The 21,198-nt window shown below is 43.4% G+C and overlaps 1 protein-coding gene across 1 annotated transcript in view; it reads right to left on the bottom strand.

Moving 5' to 3' along the window:
- Window positions 1-2,240: 2,240 nt before the first annotated feature.
- Window positions 2,241-21,198, bottom strand: part of UST (uronyl 2-sulfotransferase) — a 316,617-nt gene continuing 297,659 nt past the window's right edge. Inside the window, exon 8 of the mRNA XM_053592529.1 lies at window positions 2,241-5,130. Within this exon, the coding sequence (XP_053448504.1) occupies window positions 4,847-5,130 (284 nt within the window). The 3' untranslated portion in view covers window positions 2,241-4,846. The remainder of the gene's footprint in view (window positions 5,131-21,198) is intronic.

The raw sequence follows: 21,198 nt of genomic DNA, 5'->3' as shown, positions 1-21,198 counted from the left end.
CCTCTCTTCACGGGTCCTGCTCTTGGAGGGACATGTCTGCACTCGACTTCAACTAGTTTTCTGAACTGCATTTGGACTCTATTTTTTGAGGCGAATTCATCAGAAACTCCTTATAGAAAGTAGAATATGAATCTTCATTTTGCCTTTAAGAGAAATAAAACACTGTCATCTGTTTTCCAAGAAACAGAAGGCTCTCTGTGTCCTTTCAGTACAGAGAAAAATCTAGAATAAAGTATTGATTTGGCATCTGCTTCTGAGGACTTCAGTGACTTAAAACCACCAGGGCCTCCCTCTGAGGAAGGGGCTAAGTTCCACAGTTCCAGCTCCCAGGGAGTCCGCAGCAGGGTGGCTCCCAGGTGGCAGGTGGCAGTGGGTGTGGCGAGTGTGCGTCATCACGTCCATTCTGGATATAGGTTGGCAGATGGACTTTTCGCGTCATTTTAAACGTTTTAATTTGGTAGGTGCTCAAAAGTTACGTGAACCCTCCATGGAAGAAAGTTAGCACGGGATGTATTTGTGTCTCCTCTCTGGACCTTGGTTTCCTTGTCTATAAAATGAGGGGAAATGGACCAGACCACGGCTACTGGGCCCCATGGCAACTCAAGGAGTCTGCATTGGCTGCTTGTTTCCCTCCTAGCTAGACCTTGGTTCCTCTGCTCTAACTTTTCTGCTGTAATCTGGGTATTAGGGGCTGAATTGTACGTCTCCAAATTTCATACTAGTATACCTCAGGATGTGGCTGTACTTTGTTGGGGCCTCTAACAAGGCAAGTAAGTTAAAATGAGGTCAAAATGAGGTCATTAGCATGAGTGCTAATCCAGGGTGACTGGGGTCCTTATGAGAGACCAGGGCACAGACAGGCACATGGGGACACAGGGGCGAGGGGAAGAGGCAGCCATCTGTAAGCCAAGGGGAAGCCCCAGGAGAAGCCAGCCTTGCTGGTAACTTAATCTCAAACTTCTAGCCTCCAGGACTGTGGCACAATACATTTCTTTTGTTTAAGGTATCCAGTCTGCCGTACTTTGTCACGGCAGCACCAGCACACGAACAAATTGAGTCATATCACTTCACTTTCCCGAGCTAAGAGAAAAGGTCCATGTATTTTCTGAATAGACTCTTATTTTTGGTCTTTGCCTAAAATAGGATTTTCTGTAGCAGGATATGAAAAATATTTTTGCTTGTTTGTTTAATTTTTATAGGTTTCTTTACCATCACATGTGAAGTAAATTATTTTACATCCTCTTTATGTTTACTTGAAAGGAATTTCATTGTTTTGATCCACAAGGCTAATTTTTCTTTTTCTTTTTTTTATTTATTTATTTTTGTTTAAGGCTAATTTTTCTTAATGGCCATCAATTGTCATTCTGCCTTTAAAGAAATACTGTCATTATCCATAACATTCAGGTAAAGCCACACAGCTCATTGGATAAACCTGCAGGTGATAGCACATTTATAAAGAACTTCAGCCCAAACATGTACCATGTACGATGGTCCAGTTTTTATTTAGTACTTGGGGCTTTAAAGTTCTTTCAGAGCCCACTGTCATTCGATTGGATCAGAGGAGAACAAATTAAAGCACAGAGTCAGGAATTGTTAGCCGCTATTTCAGATTCTCAAGTTCTTACTTGTAATGAAGCATGTGTTTGGAAAGCAGTGCCCAACATGCAGGAAGTTTCTCTTTGTTAGTTCCACCTGACCACAGCAACAGATTTCCCAGGGAAGGCTCTTCTGCATCAAGACCACTCACTGGAGAGGTTAGAATGGTCTGGCTCCTGAGGCTCACACGTCTGAGGAAGAGATCAGCTTACACACGAGAGCCCAGGCCTAGCCTTCCCTCCCCATGTTCCTATGGGCAGGCCTTGGGGTACGGCTGTCAGGGACTGGCGATTCAGATGCGGCACCCCAACACCAAATTAACCAGTGCAAACAGCAGTAAAGTCAGTTGTTCAGTAGTTTATATACACAACTACATAAACGGATGGCTAGTTCATTTTCTTTCTGTCAGTCAGCTCTTTTGCTGCTGTCTGTGTATAAGAATGAAAGTTGATAGGTCTTTAAAAATACACCTTTTCAAAATCACATTTTGAGAAAAAAAATTTGGCCAACTAAGAAAGCTGAGGGGGCTGTGATTTCCAGCAGACACTCTGATTTCCAGCTAGCAACAGAATGGGAAAAAAAATTCAACTTATTTATATTCATTTATTTATATGGGGAATGAATAAGTTAAGGAACACTTCATCTCAAACACAGATTGCTTTTATTTTAGCTAAGCTAATGTTTCAGATCCATATATATTTTTGAATTTCCATCAATGTCAAACACTTTTTTCTCTGTTCGTTAAAAAAAAAAAAAAGATTTACAAGCACTTTTACGGCACTCAAGGAAAGTAGGCTGAAGGTTCATAATAATAATTTTCCTTTTAAAAAACATCCATCAGACCAAAATAAAATCATTTTAATTAACTCCTTCCTGAGTAACTAAAACCTTGGAATGTGCTGAAAGGTTATAATAAATAAGGCAGTCAAAGATCAACTAGCTTAAAAGGTATTTTTTTTAAATTAAACTATGTAAAATGTACAATATATTTCATGAAGTACAAACTGTGTTGGGCCCAGAGCCAAAAAAACGTTGTCATGTGTGTGAAATGAATTGATGAAGGGCTTGACTTTCAGGACCTAGGGGCTGTTTTTGGGGAAAAAACATCGTTAAGGCCCTGCAAGTGAGTCTGTCATCATCTTCTGTTGGGAGATTATAATGGTCACTGCTGAAACCAAATGCCTTTGAACATACCAGTAGAAGTGCCCAGGTGAACTTGCAGTAAGGGGGTGGTTTTTTCAAAAGATCGACTGTCCTGTTCTGACAGCAGCAGAGAAAACAGCCAACTCAACTTTATTTTCAGACTGTGAGCTTACACAGCATGTAAACGAATCATCACTCTCTATACATAATTTCACAGAAATGACTCACAGTGTACCAGGCAGCGGTTCTTGTTCTTGTTTTGACTGTGATAAGCTGTTTTCCAGGTTACTTTTTAAAGTATGCCCAATGGGAGGGCCCTGGTCTCTGTGGATAGGACAAAGGATATTCCCCCCCCCCAAGAACACTGCCCTTAATCACTTCCCTGCCCCAGTCCTCTGAGGCAAAAAGGAGGTCCCCGAGTGGCCAAGTGGTAGACTCTGCCTCTGGGGTCTCCACCTTCACTGGACTCCTGTGGGCTGGACCCTTCTTAATACAAACATCTCAGGATAAAGTAGCTTTAGAGCATGGTTGGCAGGTTCCAAATGACTCGCTTTGTATCTTGGGTAATGTCCAATTTTAGGGAAGGAAGAAAAAATGCTAGAGAGACCTGTTAGTTTCTGAAAAGTAGAAAATGTGTAGCTTGTAAAGCCGGGGTCTTATTTTAAGCATTTCTGGCTCATGCTTTGCTGGTGCTCTTGAAGGGTTGGCTCTAGGGGAAAATATGAACTAGACAAAATCTGTCACAAGTATCCAACGCCACAGCACCCGGCTTCCCAGAATGTGCATTTTCAGGAGAAAACATCTCAGAATTCATAGGAAGGCATTTCTAATGACTGGACCAAAGCTTATTGATAGGTGGCAGGGGGCCGGTGGGGTGGGAGGTGGAGATACTTCCTTCCACTCATTCCAGCGGAATGGAATTGCTCAGGTCATACATGGAAGCCACCTACTCACAAAGCTGGCTAAGCATCTCTTAGCCAGAAGAGATGCTTCTTGGGTTATGACATCCCTTGTGAGGATTCTCTGGAGTGAGCATGTTCTGTAAGAAATGGGTCTCTAGTTCTGCTCCCTGCATAGAACTCAGGACCGTTTTTTCCTAAAAGCAGAGTATCTCTCAGGGGACAAGAAGGTATTATAGCACACCCTACCAGGTTCTAAGCTGCCAAAGCTGGCCAGGGATGTGTCTGATGAATTATGCATAGTCTATGGTCAGGCTTTGAACTTTTGCCACAAGAGTCGAACGCTAGACTAAATTGGTTCCTGGGATTTCCATTTAAATCAATGTTAGGGAGAAGGATGTTTCATATTGATGCAAAGGAAATAAGCATGATTCCTGACCACATGACCTTCAGATTTCATCCGTCTTACCTACATCCTTCTTTACACAGCAAATGAATTCCTTTCCCTGCTTTGCTACTTTGATATCTCCCAGCATGGAGCTTGGAAGTGCAGGGTCTCAGTGGAGTCTGCCATGCACTTTGACCTTGAAAGGTAACTCTGGGTCTGGACTGGTAGGTGACGTGGCACAAGCCAACTTGCTCTTTCAGAGATAAGTACGCTACTCTTGGTGACAGTGTCCCCTGAGATGGACCAGAGGCAGAATTCCACCCACGTGGGCAGAAACCACTTAACCAGGGACATCATCCCTTCGGTGTTCTAACCTGCCTTACCTTCTCCTCTTAGACCCTTCCAGAGTAGATTCCCTGGTCTCTGGAGTGGTTTTGTATTTCTACCCAAATATACAAGTCTGGGTGTCGCCTACCACTGAGGTAATATTTTTGTAAGCATTTTATAAATGATAAGTTATTGGGCTATGGACTATATTTCTCTCTTTTCTCTCATCATACCCGAGAAGGGGGGGAAGCTGTTTTATGATGAGATGCCTTGTGATATACCTGGGAAAGACCCAAGGAGCCAAGCAAAAAACACAGAATAAAATTAAAACCCGCAAAATCGGGCGTCTCCCAATGACCCCCAACATGTGGGAATGTTTTGCTCTTTTAATGCACCCAAGCATTAATTTAGTCCCTTAAGGATTTTTCTTCCCCAAACAAAGAATTTTCTGGAAACGGGAGATAAGAGCCATGGAGGCCACACAGCGCTGGCATCACCTCTTATAAATATCTTCCAGCCACTTTTCATCATCTTGTTCCTCATCATCGATTGGCTCCTCGGTTTCCAGTGGTGTTGGGATAAAGAAGTGCGGCCTCGGGGGGGCCTTGCCCATGGGAGACTTCAGTCCAAACTTGCGCTTTAGCCGGTGGAACTGCTCGCTGACGTAGTGGTAGAATTCATACTCGTATCTCATGCGCTGATAGAGGATCTGCACGGCCTCGGGAGACGGGACAGTCTTCTTCACTGTGACAGTCATGTTTCCGAGTTTCCTATGTTCTGGAAAAGAACCGGGTCTCACATGAGCCATTGTTTGCAAAGCTTTAGCTTAGGAGGATTACCGGCCAACACTTGTATTTCCCTTACCATCTTAGCAGCATCTAATTCTATGTATTAGAAGGGAAAAAAGTGTTCCCGACAAAGAATTCCCCATATTCTAGGTGTTAATATCAACATGAATTGACGAAACATAAACTTATCTAATTTCCTTTTCATGCAACTTGCAATTCAATTATTAACTGTATTCTTTCCAATAGCAAAATCGACTTGTTTTTTTCTCTTTTATTTCCTGTGACACGAGTCAAGGGCTTTACCTTCAGGAGGCATACAAGAGCTGTCTCACCACTGTCTAATTGTCTTGTGCTTGTTTCTTTTTTTAAGTTTTAAAATATTTATGTAAACTTTAATCTGATACAAAATCCATTTCACTATTTCACAATACGTTTGTCCAGAAAAGAAAAGGAAGTATGGTTAGAGCTCTTCAAGAAATCTTATAAAAGATGAATAAGAAACAAAAAGGTTTAATTTAAACATTGAGAGGCAGGAGAAAGAGAATCCACTCACTGACAACCTCCTCTCGAAGCACTCTAAATTATGTAGGGCTTTGTTATCTCTTACAGAGAAAACCAGAATTTCTGTGATTTTAAAATAAATGCATCAATTAAATTATTTGGCTCAACCTCATCCAAAAAGAATCTTATGAAAAAACACATGCTACCATTAGCTAAACAGTTCAGAGGACTGGGCAAAGAGGGAAAGAGGGAAGAAAAAAAGAGAAAGGTGAGGGTTGGGGTCATCGTTTCCCTTCCCCACATGGAAGGATCTCCCCAGAGCAGTGCTCTGGCCACTTGCCCCAGCCCCTCTTCCAGGGAGGCAGGCCAGGAACCAGAACAAGAGGCTTTCCCCTGACTCTGCTTTTGGGCAAGGAGGCTGAGATGGTCACACCTCTGGGACCAGTGTGCAGGCCTGCAGTGACCCCACAACCTCCGTAGGGAAGGCCAGGCCAAAGCTATCTAATTCAGGATGCTGTGTTGTCACTCTGGTTCTCCTCCCACCTGGCCTCACTGTGTAATAAGCTCCATCTGTCCGTCTCTTGTCTACTTCTCAATTAGTTTAAAACCCAGGCAAAGGGAAAGTGGGCGTTATTTACTAGCCTCACAAACCCCTGTGGTGAGTAACACAAACCACATGCTGTGAGGTCCTAAGGACACGTGCAGGATGTGGGTCGGAGAGTTTGCCTGTCAACTTTCTGGCAGCTAACAAAGACTTAACATATCATATTGCTGTTAATTTTGAAATAATCTATTCACAACTATTCCTAGTTATGAAACCACATAGAAGGATCTTTTATCAATTTTCACAAGAATAAACCGTAATGGAATTAGCAACAGTTTCATTACATCATTAGGGTAAATTCAGCCATGAGTTTCAAGAGTGAGAGGGGAAAATGGAACGTTCTCGGCTCTCTACTGGTCTGGCCTAGTCTGGGAATACACTTGAGAACATTTAGACGAGAGGATCTCAACTACCAAGAGCCAACCAAAGCTCACGCTCAGGAATGCTTCCCGAGGCCCACATGTGAATGTTTTAGATATTTATGGGTATGTTAGGAATTCTTGATTTTGAGAAATCAATAAACAACGTTTCTTTAACAACCTTTTACATACCTTGCTTGTTCAGGTAAGTATGAGCCCCCAGCTAATGAATAAATACAGGAGTGGGTTCCTTTATGGGCCAGTCAGGTAACAGATATAAACATTACAACACAAGGAGAGGACTTGGATTTACATCTTATGAAAGGGAAAGGGCCTAAGAGCTGGCCACCCTAGCTGGAGAAGGACCAGTAGGGTTAAATGCAGAGGAGCCCAGACCTTTGTAAAGAGGTAATCTGGGAATCTGTTCTATTGCAAGGCTTCAAAACTCTTTGTCTTAAAGTTAAAACAGTTATTTCTTAAAAACAATGTACAGCAAGTCTAATCTGATAAATACCCTGACCACAAAACCTTTCAAGAAAGACCCATCGAATTTTTAAACTAGAGCAAGGTAACTTCCTTGATTAATCATCAAGATACATTGGTTCCAAAATGCCAGTCTAGATCAGTGTTTTTCAACTTGTTTTTGATCTCACAGCACACTTGAACCTACAGTTAAACTTCCACGCCACACTTACATTATGCTGATCAAAAAAAAAAAAAAAAGAAAAAGAAAAAAAAAAGAATATGCTTACTGTGCTTTGAACTTATTTTGAAAATAATTTAATTAATGGTCTTTAAAAATTTTCCTGGCACACCTAAGATCTTCTCGTGGCAACCCAGTGTGCCCCGGCACACCAGTTGAAAATCACTGATCTAGATGGTGGATTGAGTTGACTTGTTGCAAACGGACAGATGGAGCTTATAGCTATAATATACGTTTAAGCCAGAAAAACTTTGGGAGGATTTTTAAGAAGTTACAGCATGATGGGTTCATACATTTCCCTCTCTGATTACGATTAGGTGATTGGGTCAATTGCTATAAAACCATTCCTACTTATAGTTCATGAGAATAAAACTGTAAGTTTTTCTGTATGACTGTGGTGGGGAGCTGAAGGATGGGCAGAACATGTAACCAATTCTGTCAAAAGTGATATTACATCCTTCAAGTACCTGTGAAAAGAACCAGGACATATTTACATGGTTAGTTAACCCACACGTAGAGAGATGGGGATTGTCCCAGCTCAGCCTGATCCTTTGTGGATATTTTTTATAGTGACAGCCACATTTAGTGAGGAGAACTAAGGTGCAGCAACTTATGTATTTTATCTTCACAATAGCCCCTTGATGGAAGAGCCATCCTATAGATGAGCAAGGTGAGGATGAGCAAGACTAGGACTTGTTCAAGGTCATGTAGCCAGAATGCAGCAGAGGCAGGAGGTTCCACCTGGTGAAGGCCCATCTGTGACCTTCTGCTCTCCCTCACAACTTTCCCCAGAATGGGGCAGAACATGATGGTTGACAGCTAGAGCCAGCGACTCCTTAGGTTGACCGGGGACCCAGACTTAGATCTTACAGGAAACAGGCAGATATTTTAGAGGGAATGGCTAAGTGGTTTACAATTTAAAGGAAGACAAGGGTTGATTAAAAAAAAAAATTGAACTAGACAATCTCCGGGTCCAGTGAAAATAGCCAAGACCCACCTAGTCAATGGTGAAAACCATCCCAGAACCACACTTTGGAGGGTTTCTCAGTTCTACCTCATGGGTGAAATCTCACCCTGGGTGCTTTATGTGGCTTGAACTCATAATTATGCATTTCTAGTAGGAAACATCATTCTGTCCCAGTTAGAAATTGATCCAGGATCTATGGAGGTCGGGGAAAGTCAGCCTTGTCATGACGACCAACATTAGGAATTCCAGCGTCTGCCATCACGGCTCTTCCTGGAAAGCCTCAGCTTTGGTGATTCCACTTGGATTCCCTTTCATGGACATATTTTACCAAATTTTATACAGTGATGAAAGATCTTTAATAAGATTTATATTTGATAAGATACCAAGTGACCTTTCCAACCAAATTTTAATGATGCCTCGCCTCACCATCCTGACAGAATGTTTCAGCTATTTGATGGCACTACTCAGAGCACTAACTAGGAGGCTGAGCCCTGTGTTTGCTAGAAAACTCTACAGATAGGACAGACTTATAAGGCAAGAGGAAAAAGGGAATATTTTGGTTTCAGCTACAAGGCAGGAGCTTTTAAAGATCTTTCTTTGGATAGTTAAGGGGTTCAGGGGAGGTCACTCCTTCCCAAATGGCACCCATGTGCTGATTATTTTAAATTAAAGGCTACCATAGATCAGCAGATGTTGGATGAGGCTGTTCTTTGAAGTTCCCTTATCTACCTAGAGTCCAGACCCACCTATGAGGAACACAACTGCATTCGATCCTCTCTTCTGAAATGTCATTAACCAGAGAAGATTGAGGAAGAGGAAGAGATTGAAAATTAACCACCACACCTAGAGCCCAGACAAACTTTGTCCCAAACTATTGTCTGTTCATTGGTGCCATTCAGTTTCCAAACAGAATTATTTACCTATTTACCATTGTGTGTGCACTGAGCCCATTCATTCCCCTTAAAAATCATTTACTACCCTTCAAAATTGCCACCTTTACCCCGATCTCCCCTTCCCCTAATAAGAAGGGCATGGAAGTATCTGGACCTCACTAGGCGATGGGGCCATCATTCTCCTATGGTCCCCTGTGCTCATCCATGTTAATTAAATGTGCACAGCTTTTTCTCCTATTACTCTGCCTACTCTCAGTTCATTTGCAAGGACCCGTCAAAGAGCAGAGGGGAAGCTTTCCCCTTTGCCCCTGCAACTGCCCCAGACTGCCAAGTGCATTTTAGTTCTTGCAATTCTCCTCACTCTTTTCAGCCCCCTCTCTGTATCCTGTCTAACAGCAGGGCAGTGTTGACTCCATCAGAGGGTTCTCATGAGTGATGCCTTTTTCTTTTTACTAAGCTCTGGTTTTACATTAACATCCAGTTCTTGCTTCATCCATCTCTGTCCTCTCTCTCTCTCCCTCATCCACCCCTCTTCTTCATGGTCAACCTCCGCCCTTCTCATCAAAATTCACATGTGCTTAAGTCTTTCCCTTCTTAACCAAAACTCTGGAGTTGTCTACATCTGTTTTTACCACATTTTCAACTTATATACATGACTGAACTCATCAAAGCCTGGTTTCTGTTCCTGGATACTCCAAATTACTCGTTTCCTTGTTGATAACTCAGCAGGCACCTCTCAACCAAAACACTGTCGGTCGCACACTCCATCCTCAACTCTCTTCTCCTTGGCATCTGTGACAGGGTTTCTGTCCCTGTCTTCCTTTCATGATTGCTCCCTTTCCATTCTCTCTGTGCTCTCCTCTTTCCCAGCCTGGTTTATAAAAGTGCCTGGTCAGCACTTCCCAGCCTCCCTATCCCTTTGTCCCTTGTCACTCTCTGGGGGGCAGCATAACCCCTTACCCTTTAGTTCTTATACCACTGTGGACAACAAAACCAAAACTTTTGGTTTAGCTCATAGCAACCTCAAACTCCTGGGTTCAGGGATCCTTCTGCCTCAACCTCCTGCATAGCTGGGAATTAGGGACTGGCCACTATGCCTGGCTGATTTTTCTACTTTTAGTAGAGGTAGGATCTTGCTCTAGCTCAGGTTGGTCTTGAACTCCTGAGCTCAAGCGTTCCTCCTACCTTGGCTTTCCAGCATGCTAGGGTCACAGGCATGAGCGGCCCTGCCCAGCCAGAGCTGCCAAATTTAATAAGAATGTCAATGACATTGCCAGAGGCTTTATGTTATGGTCAGAAATGAGAATGCTATTTTTTTTTTTTTTTTTTTTTGTGGTTTTTAGCCAGGGCTGGGTTTGAACCCACCAGTTCCGGCATATGGGACCGGCGTCCTACTCCTTGAGCCACAGGTGCCCCGAGAATGCTATTTTGTGACAGGAGAAACACAGATTCAGATTCAACCAGTATTGACGGTAAGTACCCATTATGAATTTGGGTTAAGGCCAAATATGTTATTTATTTATTTGTTTTAGAGATGGGGTCTTTTTTTTTTTTTTGTGATTTTTGGCTGGGGCTGGGTTTGAACCTGCCACCTCCGGCATATGGGACTGGCGCCCTACTCCTTGAGCCACAGGTGCCACCCAGAGATGGGGTCTTGCTGTGTCTCCCAGGCTGGAGCACAGTGGCCATTAACAAGCATGATCACAGCACATTAGAGCCCTGAGCTCCTAGGTTCAAGTGATCCTCCTGCCTCAGCCTCCCGAGTAGCTGTGTGGCCCTGTGCTGGGTCATTCTCAATAACCCTGAGAGGCTTATCCCCTATTATGCAGATGGGGAAATGGAACTTCTGGGAGATAAAATGACTTATCCAAGGTCACATAGCTGGAATTCGAACCTGGGCCCCGTTTGTGTTGAGGTTTTCCCTAACTCTGAGTAGTGAGCCATAATCTCTGAAGTTTTTGTGAGCCTGGAGAAAGCCATAAGCCTTCGCATGGAAAGATTAAGAGCAGGCCCGCCTTCTGCAGCAAGTAGAGAATTTTTAAAATCACATTTCAAAGACATATGGTTATATGTCTTGCTGTACAATAATCAGTGCTATGGAAAAGTCATTCCATTGCTAAGTGTTCCACATTTTTGTAAAATGCCAGACTTTCCTTCCAAATAAAACAAAGCTACATGAACTATGGAATCAGCCTCTGTCCAGATTGCCATAATAGCAGTTCTAGAGGAAGTTGTTAGGATTTTTTTTTTCTTTTTGCAGACTGTTGTTATTTCAGCCACAAAACAAGTATGTGTCAAAAATATGTATTTATTATTAGCATCCTTTGGGAAGTGAAGTAGTCCTTGTGAGCTGGGCTTACACTGCAGAACGTAGCCATCAAGAAGCAAAGCTCACCCCATGAACATCCCTTGAACCTGGCAGGAGCTGAGAGATAACTTCAGGAGCCTGAATGTCGTGTGCCCACTAATAAATACCTCGGAAGGAAAGGACCAAGGCAGGGCCTCTTCTGTCAAGGCAGGGTGGCAAGAAGGCAGCCTGAGATCAGACTGGCAGGCAATGTGTTGTTTGGCCCATAGGGTATTTTTTCAGAAATCGACTTAGTTATTGTAAGACTTGGTCGGTTTCACATGGAAATCTGGGTTTCTGGCTTCTCTCAAAGGGAGGTACATTCTTCTGGAGCTGAGTGCGACTGCCCCTCCCGAGAGGCCTAGTTTGCCTCAGATCTTAAATGCCAGTCTGTCCATTCTTTTATGTTACCTGCCTGGCTGCTGTAGAAATTCAAGTTTTATGCTTCTGCTGTGAAGGTTTTGAATTTCTGAGTTTCCTGAATCTGGGAAGCAAGTGTTTCATGTCAAAATTAAGGTTTCATGGTTAGGGCTCATTCGTGTGTCTGTCCAATGTCACCTTTCTCCCCACTTTCTGCCACTATTTATGGACTAACTATTCTGTAGTAGGAATAGGAGTTGAAAGCAGTGACATCACTGTCACCATCATCATCACCAACAACAGGCAATTTGAGAGCTTTCTCTGTGCCAAGGTCTGTGAGATATCTAGACACACATTTCATTCTTATAAAACTCCCAGTGCTGTAGGGCCTCTGAGTATCACCATTTATAGCCGTGATACTGGAATCTAGCAGTGTGCCCAGGTTCACACAGCTGGTGAGTGGGAGGGGAGTCTGACTAATGAGCCAATGCTCTTACCCTTCCCCATTGCTCATGGTGGAGTGGAGCTCGCAGTCGTAGGAGATCCCTCCGTACCGGGCATTCTAATCTGGTTTGTCCATTGGCATCGGCATTTTTTCTGCTTCATCAGAAACCACCAGTGGAGCGAGCAGGCCTGATGAGCTTGTCTCAAATACGCTGCAAGAAGCTGGTCTTTCATAACTGCTATTTGATACTGAAGATTTGCTGTGTGTGCAAGGCTGCGTGTGTGTTTCAACCAAATGAGGGCAAACTTTTAGGAGGCCTCTGAGGCACTATCAACACCCTGAAAAATTTCCCCTGGATTTTGTTCTTAATGTCCCCACCAGGTTTCATTCATCGGTTCTTCTCCTGGGACTCCCCATGCTGAGAGTGATCAGGACAGGGGCCATGTCCCATTTCTTTGTGTTTCTACAGCTCAGCCCCCAGGGATCAGAGTGCCACTCTGCACATGCTCCTTGAGGGAGTGAAAGAGCCACCAGAAGAAGAAGGTGTTGTCAGATGCGAGAAAAGGCTTGGCTGTGTCTGTGAGGCGGAGACACAGTCAGGTGGGGACGCAGGCAGTAGCTTTCTGAATGTGCTTCACAGAAATTCCCAAGAGACCTGTGAAAGCTAGATTGTTGGCAAGAAGCAGTCTCCCCGCACATCTGGGGCTCCTCAGCTCCCAAGGGTCTGTGCATTCCAGCGCTTAACTCTGTGGTTCCATTGCCTTTCTAGACTGGCAGCGCCAGCTGTGGGCCCCGTCATATTTTTCTGCCCTTGTTCTTTAATTCATCAATAGACTTTAGCAAAGAGAAGCTGTGGCTTCAAAATGCCTTTCTTTCTTTCTTTTTTTTTTTTTTCCATTTTTCCTATTTACCTTTAGGGATTGGCCAAGCAATCCTCTTTGTTATGCTCATGATAACTGTACAAAATTTTGGAGGTTTTGAGCTGTGAAATGTTCAGAAGAGAATAAAGATGAAAAAAAAAAACAACCTTTGACCTTTGTATTTAAATAGTAAAACAGAGATTGTTTCTTTTTTACAGACATGTCCAGCCAGCCCCAGTCAGGACTGTTTGGAGAAAAAAAGACTCTCCCAGGTTCTGTACCCTCCCTGAAGAGGGCATGACAGAGACCCTGGAGAGAGCTACAGTCCTGAATGGGGATCCTTCTTACAGCTGATCCTCAATGTCATAAAAATCTGTAGTTGGTCACCCAATGCTAGCAGAGGGAAAACAAAAACCAAGAATAGAATGAGCCCGGGGGTGGGAGTGGGGAGCATTTTCTGTATTTCTAAAGCTTTATCGACAGTGGTCCAGATGGCTTCCCCCCAGCCCAGTGAAATAGCACGCCCTTCATTTGCAGAGGGCCCTCCGTAGCACCCCTGATGATCCTTCAAACTTCACAGGAACCCATTTTACCTACAGACATCAAGGACCAAAGGTCACAAGACTGGCTCAAGGTTATATCCAAGGTTGTGTGGCTAGTACATGACAGTTCCGAGATGAGAAATCAGGCTTTCTGATTTCCAGTTCTAACGCCTTTTTGCTACATCACAGGTTGTTAATTTCCAAATTGAGTGGAAATCTATAACCACCCACTTCTCCTTGCCCTGTGTGTATTCTGGCATTGAGGGGCTCGGTAGAAAAGAAGGGCTTGAGTGTTCTAAGTCGAGGGGAATGCTTCGGTAAGTCTGAGAGGATCTGGTGAGAAACCTGCAAGCCAGCAAAAATGTTTTCAGACTGAAAGAGACTGTGTCTTTTTCCCTTTTAGTTCTCCAGTGCCCAGCTCCAGGCCTGGCATGTAACGACCCTCCATAAATGTTTGTTGATGTGAAACCTGTATTTTAAATCTATGGGTAAGACTGGATTAACCCAAAGGGCAACTTTTGGTGTTGAATATACATACGTTGTTTTTGCTAAATTCCTTCCCTGGTTGAGGGTCCTTCTTGAGCAAACTTTCCATTTCTAGAAATCAAATTTCTTGAGGGTAGGCTGATAAAAAAGGTTTTGGTCCTGGGTTGCCATAGAGGAGAGGGGTTGGTGTTTGCTTTTCTTAGCTGTTCTGTTGAAGGGCACTACATTCCTGGTGACAGATGGCTTCCAAATACTTAGAAAAGCTGAGAAATACTGTGATAGGGGATAGTTGCCACAAACATAGATACCTTGTAGAAGTGGCCACCGTATAGCTAATGAATTTGGGCTGTGTATGCTCCTTGCTATAGCCAGTAGCTAAAGAAATCCAGACAGAACAGTGGCAAAAAGGATATCTGTGTGACCTAATTTTGTGGTATGAATGCTGTTTGATTACTTCATTTTGCCACCATTTTGGGTACTTTTTAATGCTGCCTCTCCACTTGGCAAGAGGAAAATGTTTTGTTTAGAAGTAAAACACTCATTCAGATCATATTCTCTTGATCCAAGTCCAATGGCTTTGTCATGGATATAATTTTAAGTGCGGCTCTTTGGTCAGATTTGAACACTCGCCGGTGGAAGAACTTAGCCCGGCCATTGGGAGTGTCTGCAGGAAGTTGGCGTCTTGGGAACAGGACTGCCCGGGAAAGATTCTGCAGGGCCCCTGGCACCCAGCACACCCGTGCACATGGAATGTGCACTAGGTGGACACAAGCAGACTCGGGGTTGCCAGCTCCGAGGCTCCTCTCAATGCAACACCACAATATGATGATAAATGTCATTCCCCAGCAACCTGTCTGCAGGCAAGATTGTGCACGAACAAGCATAATGAGCTTGTTGCCTAATTTTTTTGCTTTGAATTTTCTCCTACAGCCTAAGATCTGGACATTTGTGCAATAGCAATGGCCCGCTCTACCTCTACCGCACTGACATTCTGTTTGGATTGGTTCATAATCTTCGGTTCTCTTAAAAGTCATTTTAATGTAAATAAAAGGGAAATCACAGACCTGCCCATCGGAGTCTCCCTTCCCACCTCTCTTCATCTGTCAAACATGCATAATGGAAAAATGATGTAGCCCTGGCTCTGGGCCACAGTAAACAATCTGAAAATACTGTATAAACCCAGCTGCTGCCCTGGAGGACAGAGGCTTCACTTTATGACCTCTGAGATGGTTAACCAGATGCAAAATAACAAAACCTCACCACCGACTTGCAGTGTATTTTGATGCTGGGCTGGCTTTGGCAGTCTTTTCTTTGATCCAAGTGAATGCACACTCCATACTGACCCCTTCCCCCCAAAATTTGGACTTGTTTTAACCTGGTTCAGCAGAAATTATGTGCACAAAATGAATATAAGTTTGATAACAAGAAATGGTGCAAAATTTTACCAGTTAAAAAAAAAACAACAGAAAAGTCATACTCAAAAGATAGGCACCCACCTTCCACTTCAGGGGAAGCCCTGCTATTTCAAGAAGCGCCCTGTCTAAAAAGCTGTGACTTTCTAACTTAGGTTAGATGACATTCAGAGATTTCCAGGACATGGGATGAGGCACACTTTCTTAGGCTACAGGTGTGACAAAGTCATTGTCAGGTGGAGCAGTGGAGAGTGGAGAGGGACCCTGTGGGCACACTCCCCAGGGTTGGCACACGCCCGCCACCCCTGCAGCACGCTGGCTACTCCTATGTGAACACGATGCTGGTCACAGATAAAGTCAATTCATTTCCTGAATTATATGAGGAGCCACACAGTTCAAACACATAAACTACAACTGCAGGGCAGCCTGGCCCCCCAAGGTTGCCTCCAATGGAAGCAAATGTGTGTCACTGAGGCTTGCAGCCACGTGCTGCCAGCCCAGCCAGCACTGAACGTGCCGCTCAGTTGATCGATGGCACGCTAAGAACAGCTTCTTGGAGGTATGGCAATTAAGGGAGAAAAGAACAAAAAGCACTTTATGGCTGCTTTGGTGCTTAAGGTCGGTAAATAGAGGGTTTTTTGTTTGTGGAAGTCTTTTTTTTTTTTTTCCAGATTTGGAAATATAAAGAATGAAAAATAATTTGAGATTGCTTTGAATTTCAGGATAACCTTTTCTTTACGTAGCCAAAGTGAATGTTACATGATTTATTTTTTTTCTTAAATGCCTAAAAGTGCTAGGTTCTTTGACAGAAGAGAATGAAGGCTTTCCAGTGCTCACATTTTGCTTTGATTTTTGAAAGCAGAAGCACAGTAAAAGAAACCAAGAAGAGAAAGTCATTGGCCTGATGGGATAGGTCACTTTATATCCCTATAAAGACCAGGGCACTGGCCCCCGGGGGATGGACGCCAGCCAGCAGCAGGCCCTGCAAGGGGGCACGCGTTTTCAGAAGCGTCATTGCATAGGTGGGTTCTAACCCCATTGATCCTGGAGGTGAGGGTGGCCTGATAGAGGGGCCGATAGGTTAACTGCCTGAGAGAACCACCTTGGAATACTATCCTTGGAATCTGCCAAAATGGCTAGTGAGGTGGTGGTGATGGTAATTAGTTATTTTCTTGCCTGGATTTCGATTGCTCATTCACCAATGATGTAACTAGCAACAAGTAAGCAGAAAGGATGGCTCCAGGAGCAAGAGAAATAAGAGCTGAAAACACAGGCTGTCTCCTCCAGGAGGAAGAGTAAATAATAAAGAGAAAAACCACCGTACAGTCCTTCCAATAACTTCCCTGGGCAACCGGGGATGCCTGTCTCCCTGGGTTGGAAGGGTGTTCCTCATGGCGGAGCATCAGAGAAGACCAGGAAAGAAGGGGGCTCACAGAGGGCCGGCACCGTGGCTGCAGATGCCTACCTTTTGTGTCCTTCTGTAGGGCCACGCATTTAATGTGCAATGCATCAGCCCAGGTGCCTGACACCTACAGAGGTCACCTTGCAGGGGGTCTGTGGTTCTACCTTGTTGACTGGCACCTGAGCTCCTGTTGACACAGGAGCCTTAAAGTCACGCTCTGCGATCCCAACACTTAGAATTACATGTGCCAGGGCTGATGGGGGCTCAGCCCCTCCTGGCCCAGACACACATTCTGAGAGGCATGGGCCGTGGGGCTGCCTTTGTGCCTAGCAAGGTCAGCAGCTCGATGTCCCTGGCCTTCCCTGTTGCCCTGAGTTGTCAGATGAAGGGCAACTTGCTCCTGTGTCTTTGCTCCCCAACTTTGGTGCCATGACTCGAATCATCAAAAAGCTGACATATTTCTGTGAAAGTGTATACTACCCTACATATACCCGCATGGTTTCCTCAACTTAGCTTTTTTTATTATTATTACTTTTTTTTTTTTGTAGAGACAGAGTCTCACTTTACTGCCTTTGGTAGAGTGCCATGATGTCACAGGACTCACAGCAACCTCCAGTTCTTGGACTTCCACGATTCTCCTGCCTCAGCCTTCCAAGCAGCTGGGACTACAGGTGCCCGCCACAATGCCCGGCTATTTTTTTGGTTTCAGTTCAGCCGGGGCTGGGTTTGAACCCACCACCCTCAGTATAGGGGGCCGGCACCCTACTCACTGAGCCACAGGTGCCGCCCCTCGATTTAGCTTTTTGCCATTGAAATTCTGGCTCAGGAGTGAGATTGGCAATACAAGAGTTTACCGTCCCAGCCACAGTCAAACCAAACATTTCTGTTTAAAATGACTTTCTAAGAAAGAAAACTTACTGGAAGCCTGACTACGGCTTTACAAACGAAATGCTCTCTCTGTCAGCAATATGTTTTTTCATTTGAAATAATTATTGAGAAATGCGTTTTTGTTACTTTTTGTATTTTTGTTACTTGATTTGAAATGATATCACGAAGGCCTAAATCAATGACCAATGGGATCGTCCTGATCGAAGATCGTCCTGATCGTCCTTACTTGAACATAGACGACCTAGAGAAGCCCTGGCCTACCAGTTCCGTCCCGGCCGCTGTGGCGTCCAACAGGGCTGCGAGCTTTGTTCCCGCTTTCCTTACTGGCTGCTCCTCTGCTCCTAATACCATGGCCCCGGCATGGTATTAGCAGGTCCAGGTCACTTAAATTTCTCTTCTCTTTTTCTCTAACACACACACACACCCTCCATCACTCCTCCTTTGACAGGCAAAAGGCCTTCTCCTGGAATCATACTCTACTGTCTAAACCCAGCTCTTATGATACTGAAGCCACCTGCTAACACCCTCTGTCCTTCTGGCCACTCCAGAGATAGTGACATGGCTGTTGGACAGTTCTTTGTCTCATTTTCTATGTTGGGCTATTATTTTTTGCAGAGTTTCCCATAGATCAATCTGCCTATGTCCTTATATAGAAGGTTGTCACAGAGCCCTTGGGCAGTCGATAAGCTTTTAGCTTTAAAAATATTTTACAATTAAAATTTTTATTTTTCTGGTTATGATGTACATATATACATACACATATATACTTACATGTATGTACACACACATATGCACATAGATGGTCATATTTTCAGAAAACTTAGGAAAAAGATTAAGAAAATATAATGGCTTTTAATCAAGCCACAGTTATGGCTATGGTAACATATTTCCTTCTAGTCTTTTTCTTATTTATGAATATGAATCACATCTCTGTTGCACTGTTTAATTAGTGTTCCTGTCTTTGCAAAGCCTCACTGATGATGAGCGTTTTCCTGTATCATTAATTATGCCAAGTCATATTTGGCCACGTGTTTTTATATACTCCATTGTATGGATGCCTTCAAGGTCAGCTCATCAGTCTTCTGTGGCTACGTAATTGGGTCATTTTTTTGTTTCTTTGCCGTTAATAATATGAGACATACACCCTTGTTCATAGAGATCATATGCCTTTTGCTTATTACCCTAAGATAAATGGCAACTTTATTCATTTATTTATTTTTGTGACTGTTATTATTTTTTGAGATAGAGTCTCACTCTGCTGCCTTGGGTAGAGTGCCATGGTGTCCTTGCTCACAGCAAACTCAAACTCTAGGGCTCAAGCCATCCTCCTGCTTCAGCCTCCCAAGTAGGTAGAACTACAGGCACCCACCACAATGCCTGGCTGGTTTTTCTATTTTTAGTAGAATCAGGATTTCCCTCTTGCTCAGGGTTAGTCTTGAACTCCTGAGCTCAAGCAATCCACCCGCGTTGGCCTCCCAGAGTATTAGAATTACAGGTGTGAGCCACTGAGCCACACTCTAGATGGCAACTTTACATGCTGAGTGATGATACATTTTCTTCTCACAGCTGATAAGGTCTTTAATTCTGCTAAGTCTAACATGCCACTTACCTTCTTTTGTCAGAGATCCTGAAATTTGTATAATACAATTTTCCTAAATTTTAAGATATTTATTTTAATGTAACACAAAGTCCATCTATCACCTAACTTAACCAAAGTTTCATGATGTGCAAGGCCTTTTGAAAGTCCTGCATGTTCTGACTGTGAGAATACAAAGCCGTAGAGCAGTGTACTGACGAGTATGGTTGCTCATAAAACATTTGGAGCCTAAGAAATTCTTAGTAAATTACACTATGTAATGCCTCCTATCACACTGACGAAATCCTTCCTCATTTTTCGGTTCTATGAACTGGGTACTATCACAACTATCACAAAACTTAGGGTGCTTTTTTCTTTCTTGTAGTTCATTTTAAGTGTATTTTATTTCACAGAATCAATCTTTTGTACTTTTTTGTTCTGTTCTAATGTCATATGTATCACAATCATCAGCCTTGACTCACCAATGGTGAACCCCAACACCCAGCCAACCTGGATGTTCTCTCTGGAATGTTAAACATGGTGAGATTTTGATAAACCCTGAAGGGCTGTGAATGAAGTAGGTGATCAAACGGAGGCCCAAATGTAGATAAGTGAGATATTTAACCTCCTGCCCAGTTATTAAGAAGTTACGGTCAATAAGAGGTGCTACTTAAAATAACCATTCCCAAGTCAGGGAAGTGTGAAGTCAAGGACTTAGGATGCTGTCAATTCCACAGGGAGAGTCTGCTATGTTACTTTAAAATGAAATTTACCTTATCTGGGAAACCTGTAGCACTCTGGTAGGGGATGCAAATTGATTTCTCTACTTGCAGCTTCTTTCCCTGCTAAACATCAGAATTGCAATTGCATGCTCAGTTAGACAGAGTGTCTACTCCAAAGCACATGCAAATTGCTTTCACTTTAACCAAAACCCTAAGAAAGAAGAAGGTGAAACTGCAACCTTGCCCTTTGCATGGGCAACTCATTGGTTTGCTTAAGGAAAGCCTGAAATTGACAAGCTAATGTTAGTAGGTGCCAGGACCACCTGGAGGGGTGGTGGGAAATGCCCCCCGTGCTATAGTTACAACTTTAACAATCAGTGGTAAATGTTTGACATAGACATACTGTAAAAAACCTAACAGATATATTACAACTTGCAAATGTCGAGGAAGAAAGTAATCTGAAAATAGTTACACTATATTTTTAAAAGATTTGACTGTAGTATAAACTTATATTTGTAACTAGAACTTTCTTCTAATGAGAAAAATTAAGCTCTTTCATTCTTTTGACACAGGAAAGAAAAACGTAAGAGAAGAGAATAGATGTGTGTTAGGAGCTGAACAATAGGCTACAAATGGAGGCCGTTGGGATGATTTCTTAAGCTGAACTTTCAAAGTCACTGGCAGTGAGAAGCTGCAGTGATGTCAGATAAGAAGGACAGATTGCCAGGTCAGACTTCTGATGTGGCACAAGGCTGAAACTGTGGTGCTATGGACTGGCCACCAGCCTTCCTCTTAGGTAAGACATCGGGGGTGGGGGAAGCAAGGTGCAAGGAAAAGAGACTGACTAGAAACAGTCTCCCCATGCTGGGAACTATGCCATGGATAAGAGGCAGTTTTCTAAAAAAAGTGCTCATAGGTACATTAGGTTTCATCAGGAAAGACAGGTGGGGGAGGAGACAAGAGAAAAGATAGAAAAATATCTGTTCTAAA

The sequence above is a fragment of the Nycticebus coucang genome, chromosome 5 (genome assembly GCF_027406575.1).
Source record: "Nycticebus coucang isolate mNycCou1 chromosome 5, mNycCou1.pri, whole genome shotgun sequence".
NCBI lineage: Eukaryota > Metazoa > Chordata > Mammalia > Primates > Lorisidae > Nycticebus > Nycticebus coucang.
Note: the sequence above shows the minus strand (reverse complement) of the source record. Positions and strands in the feature narration are given on the sequence as shown.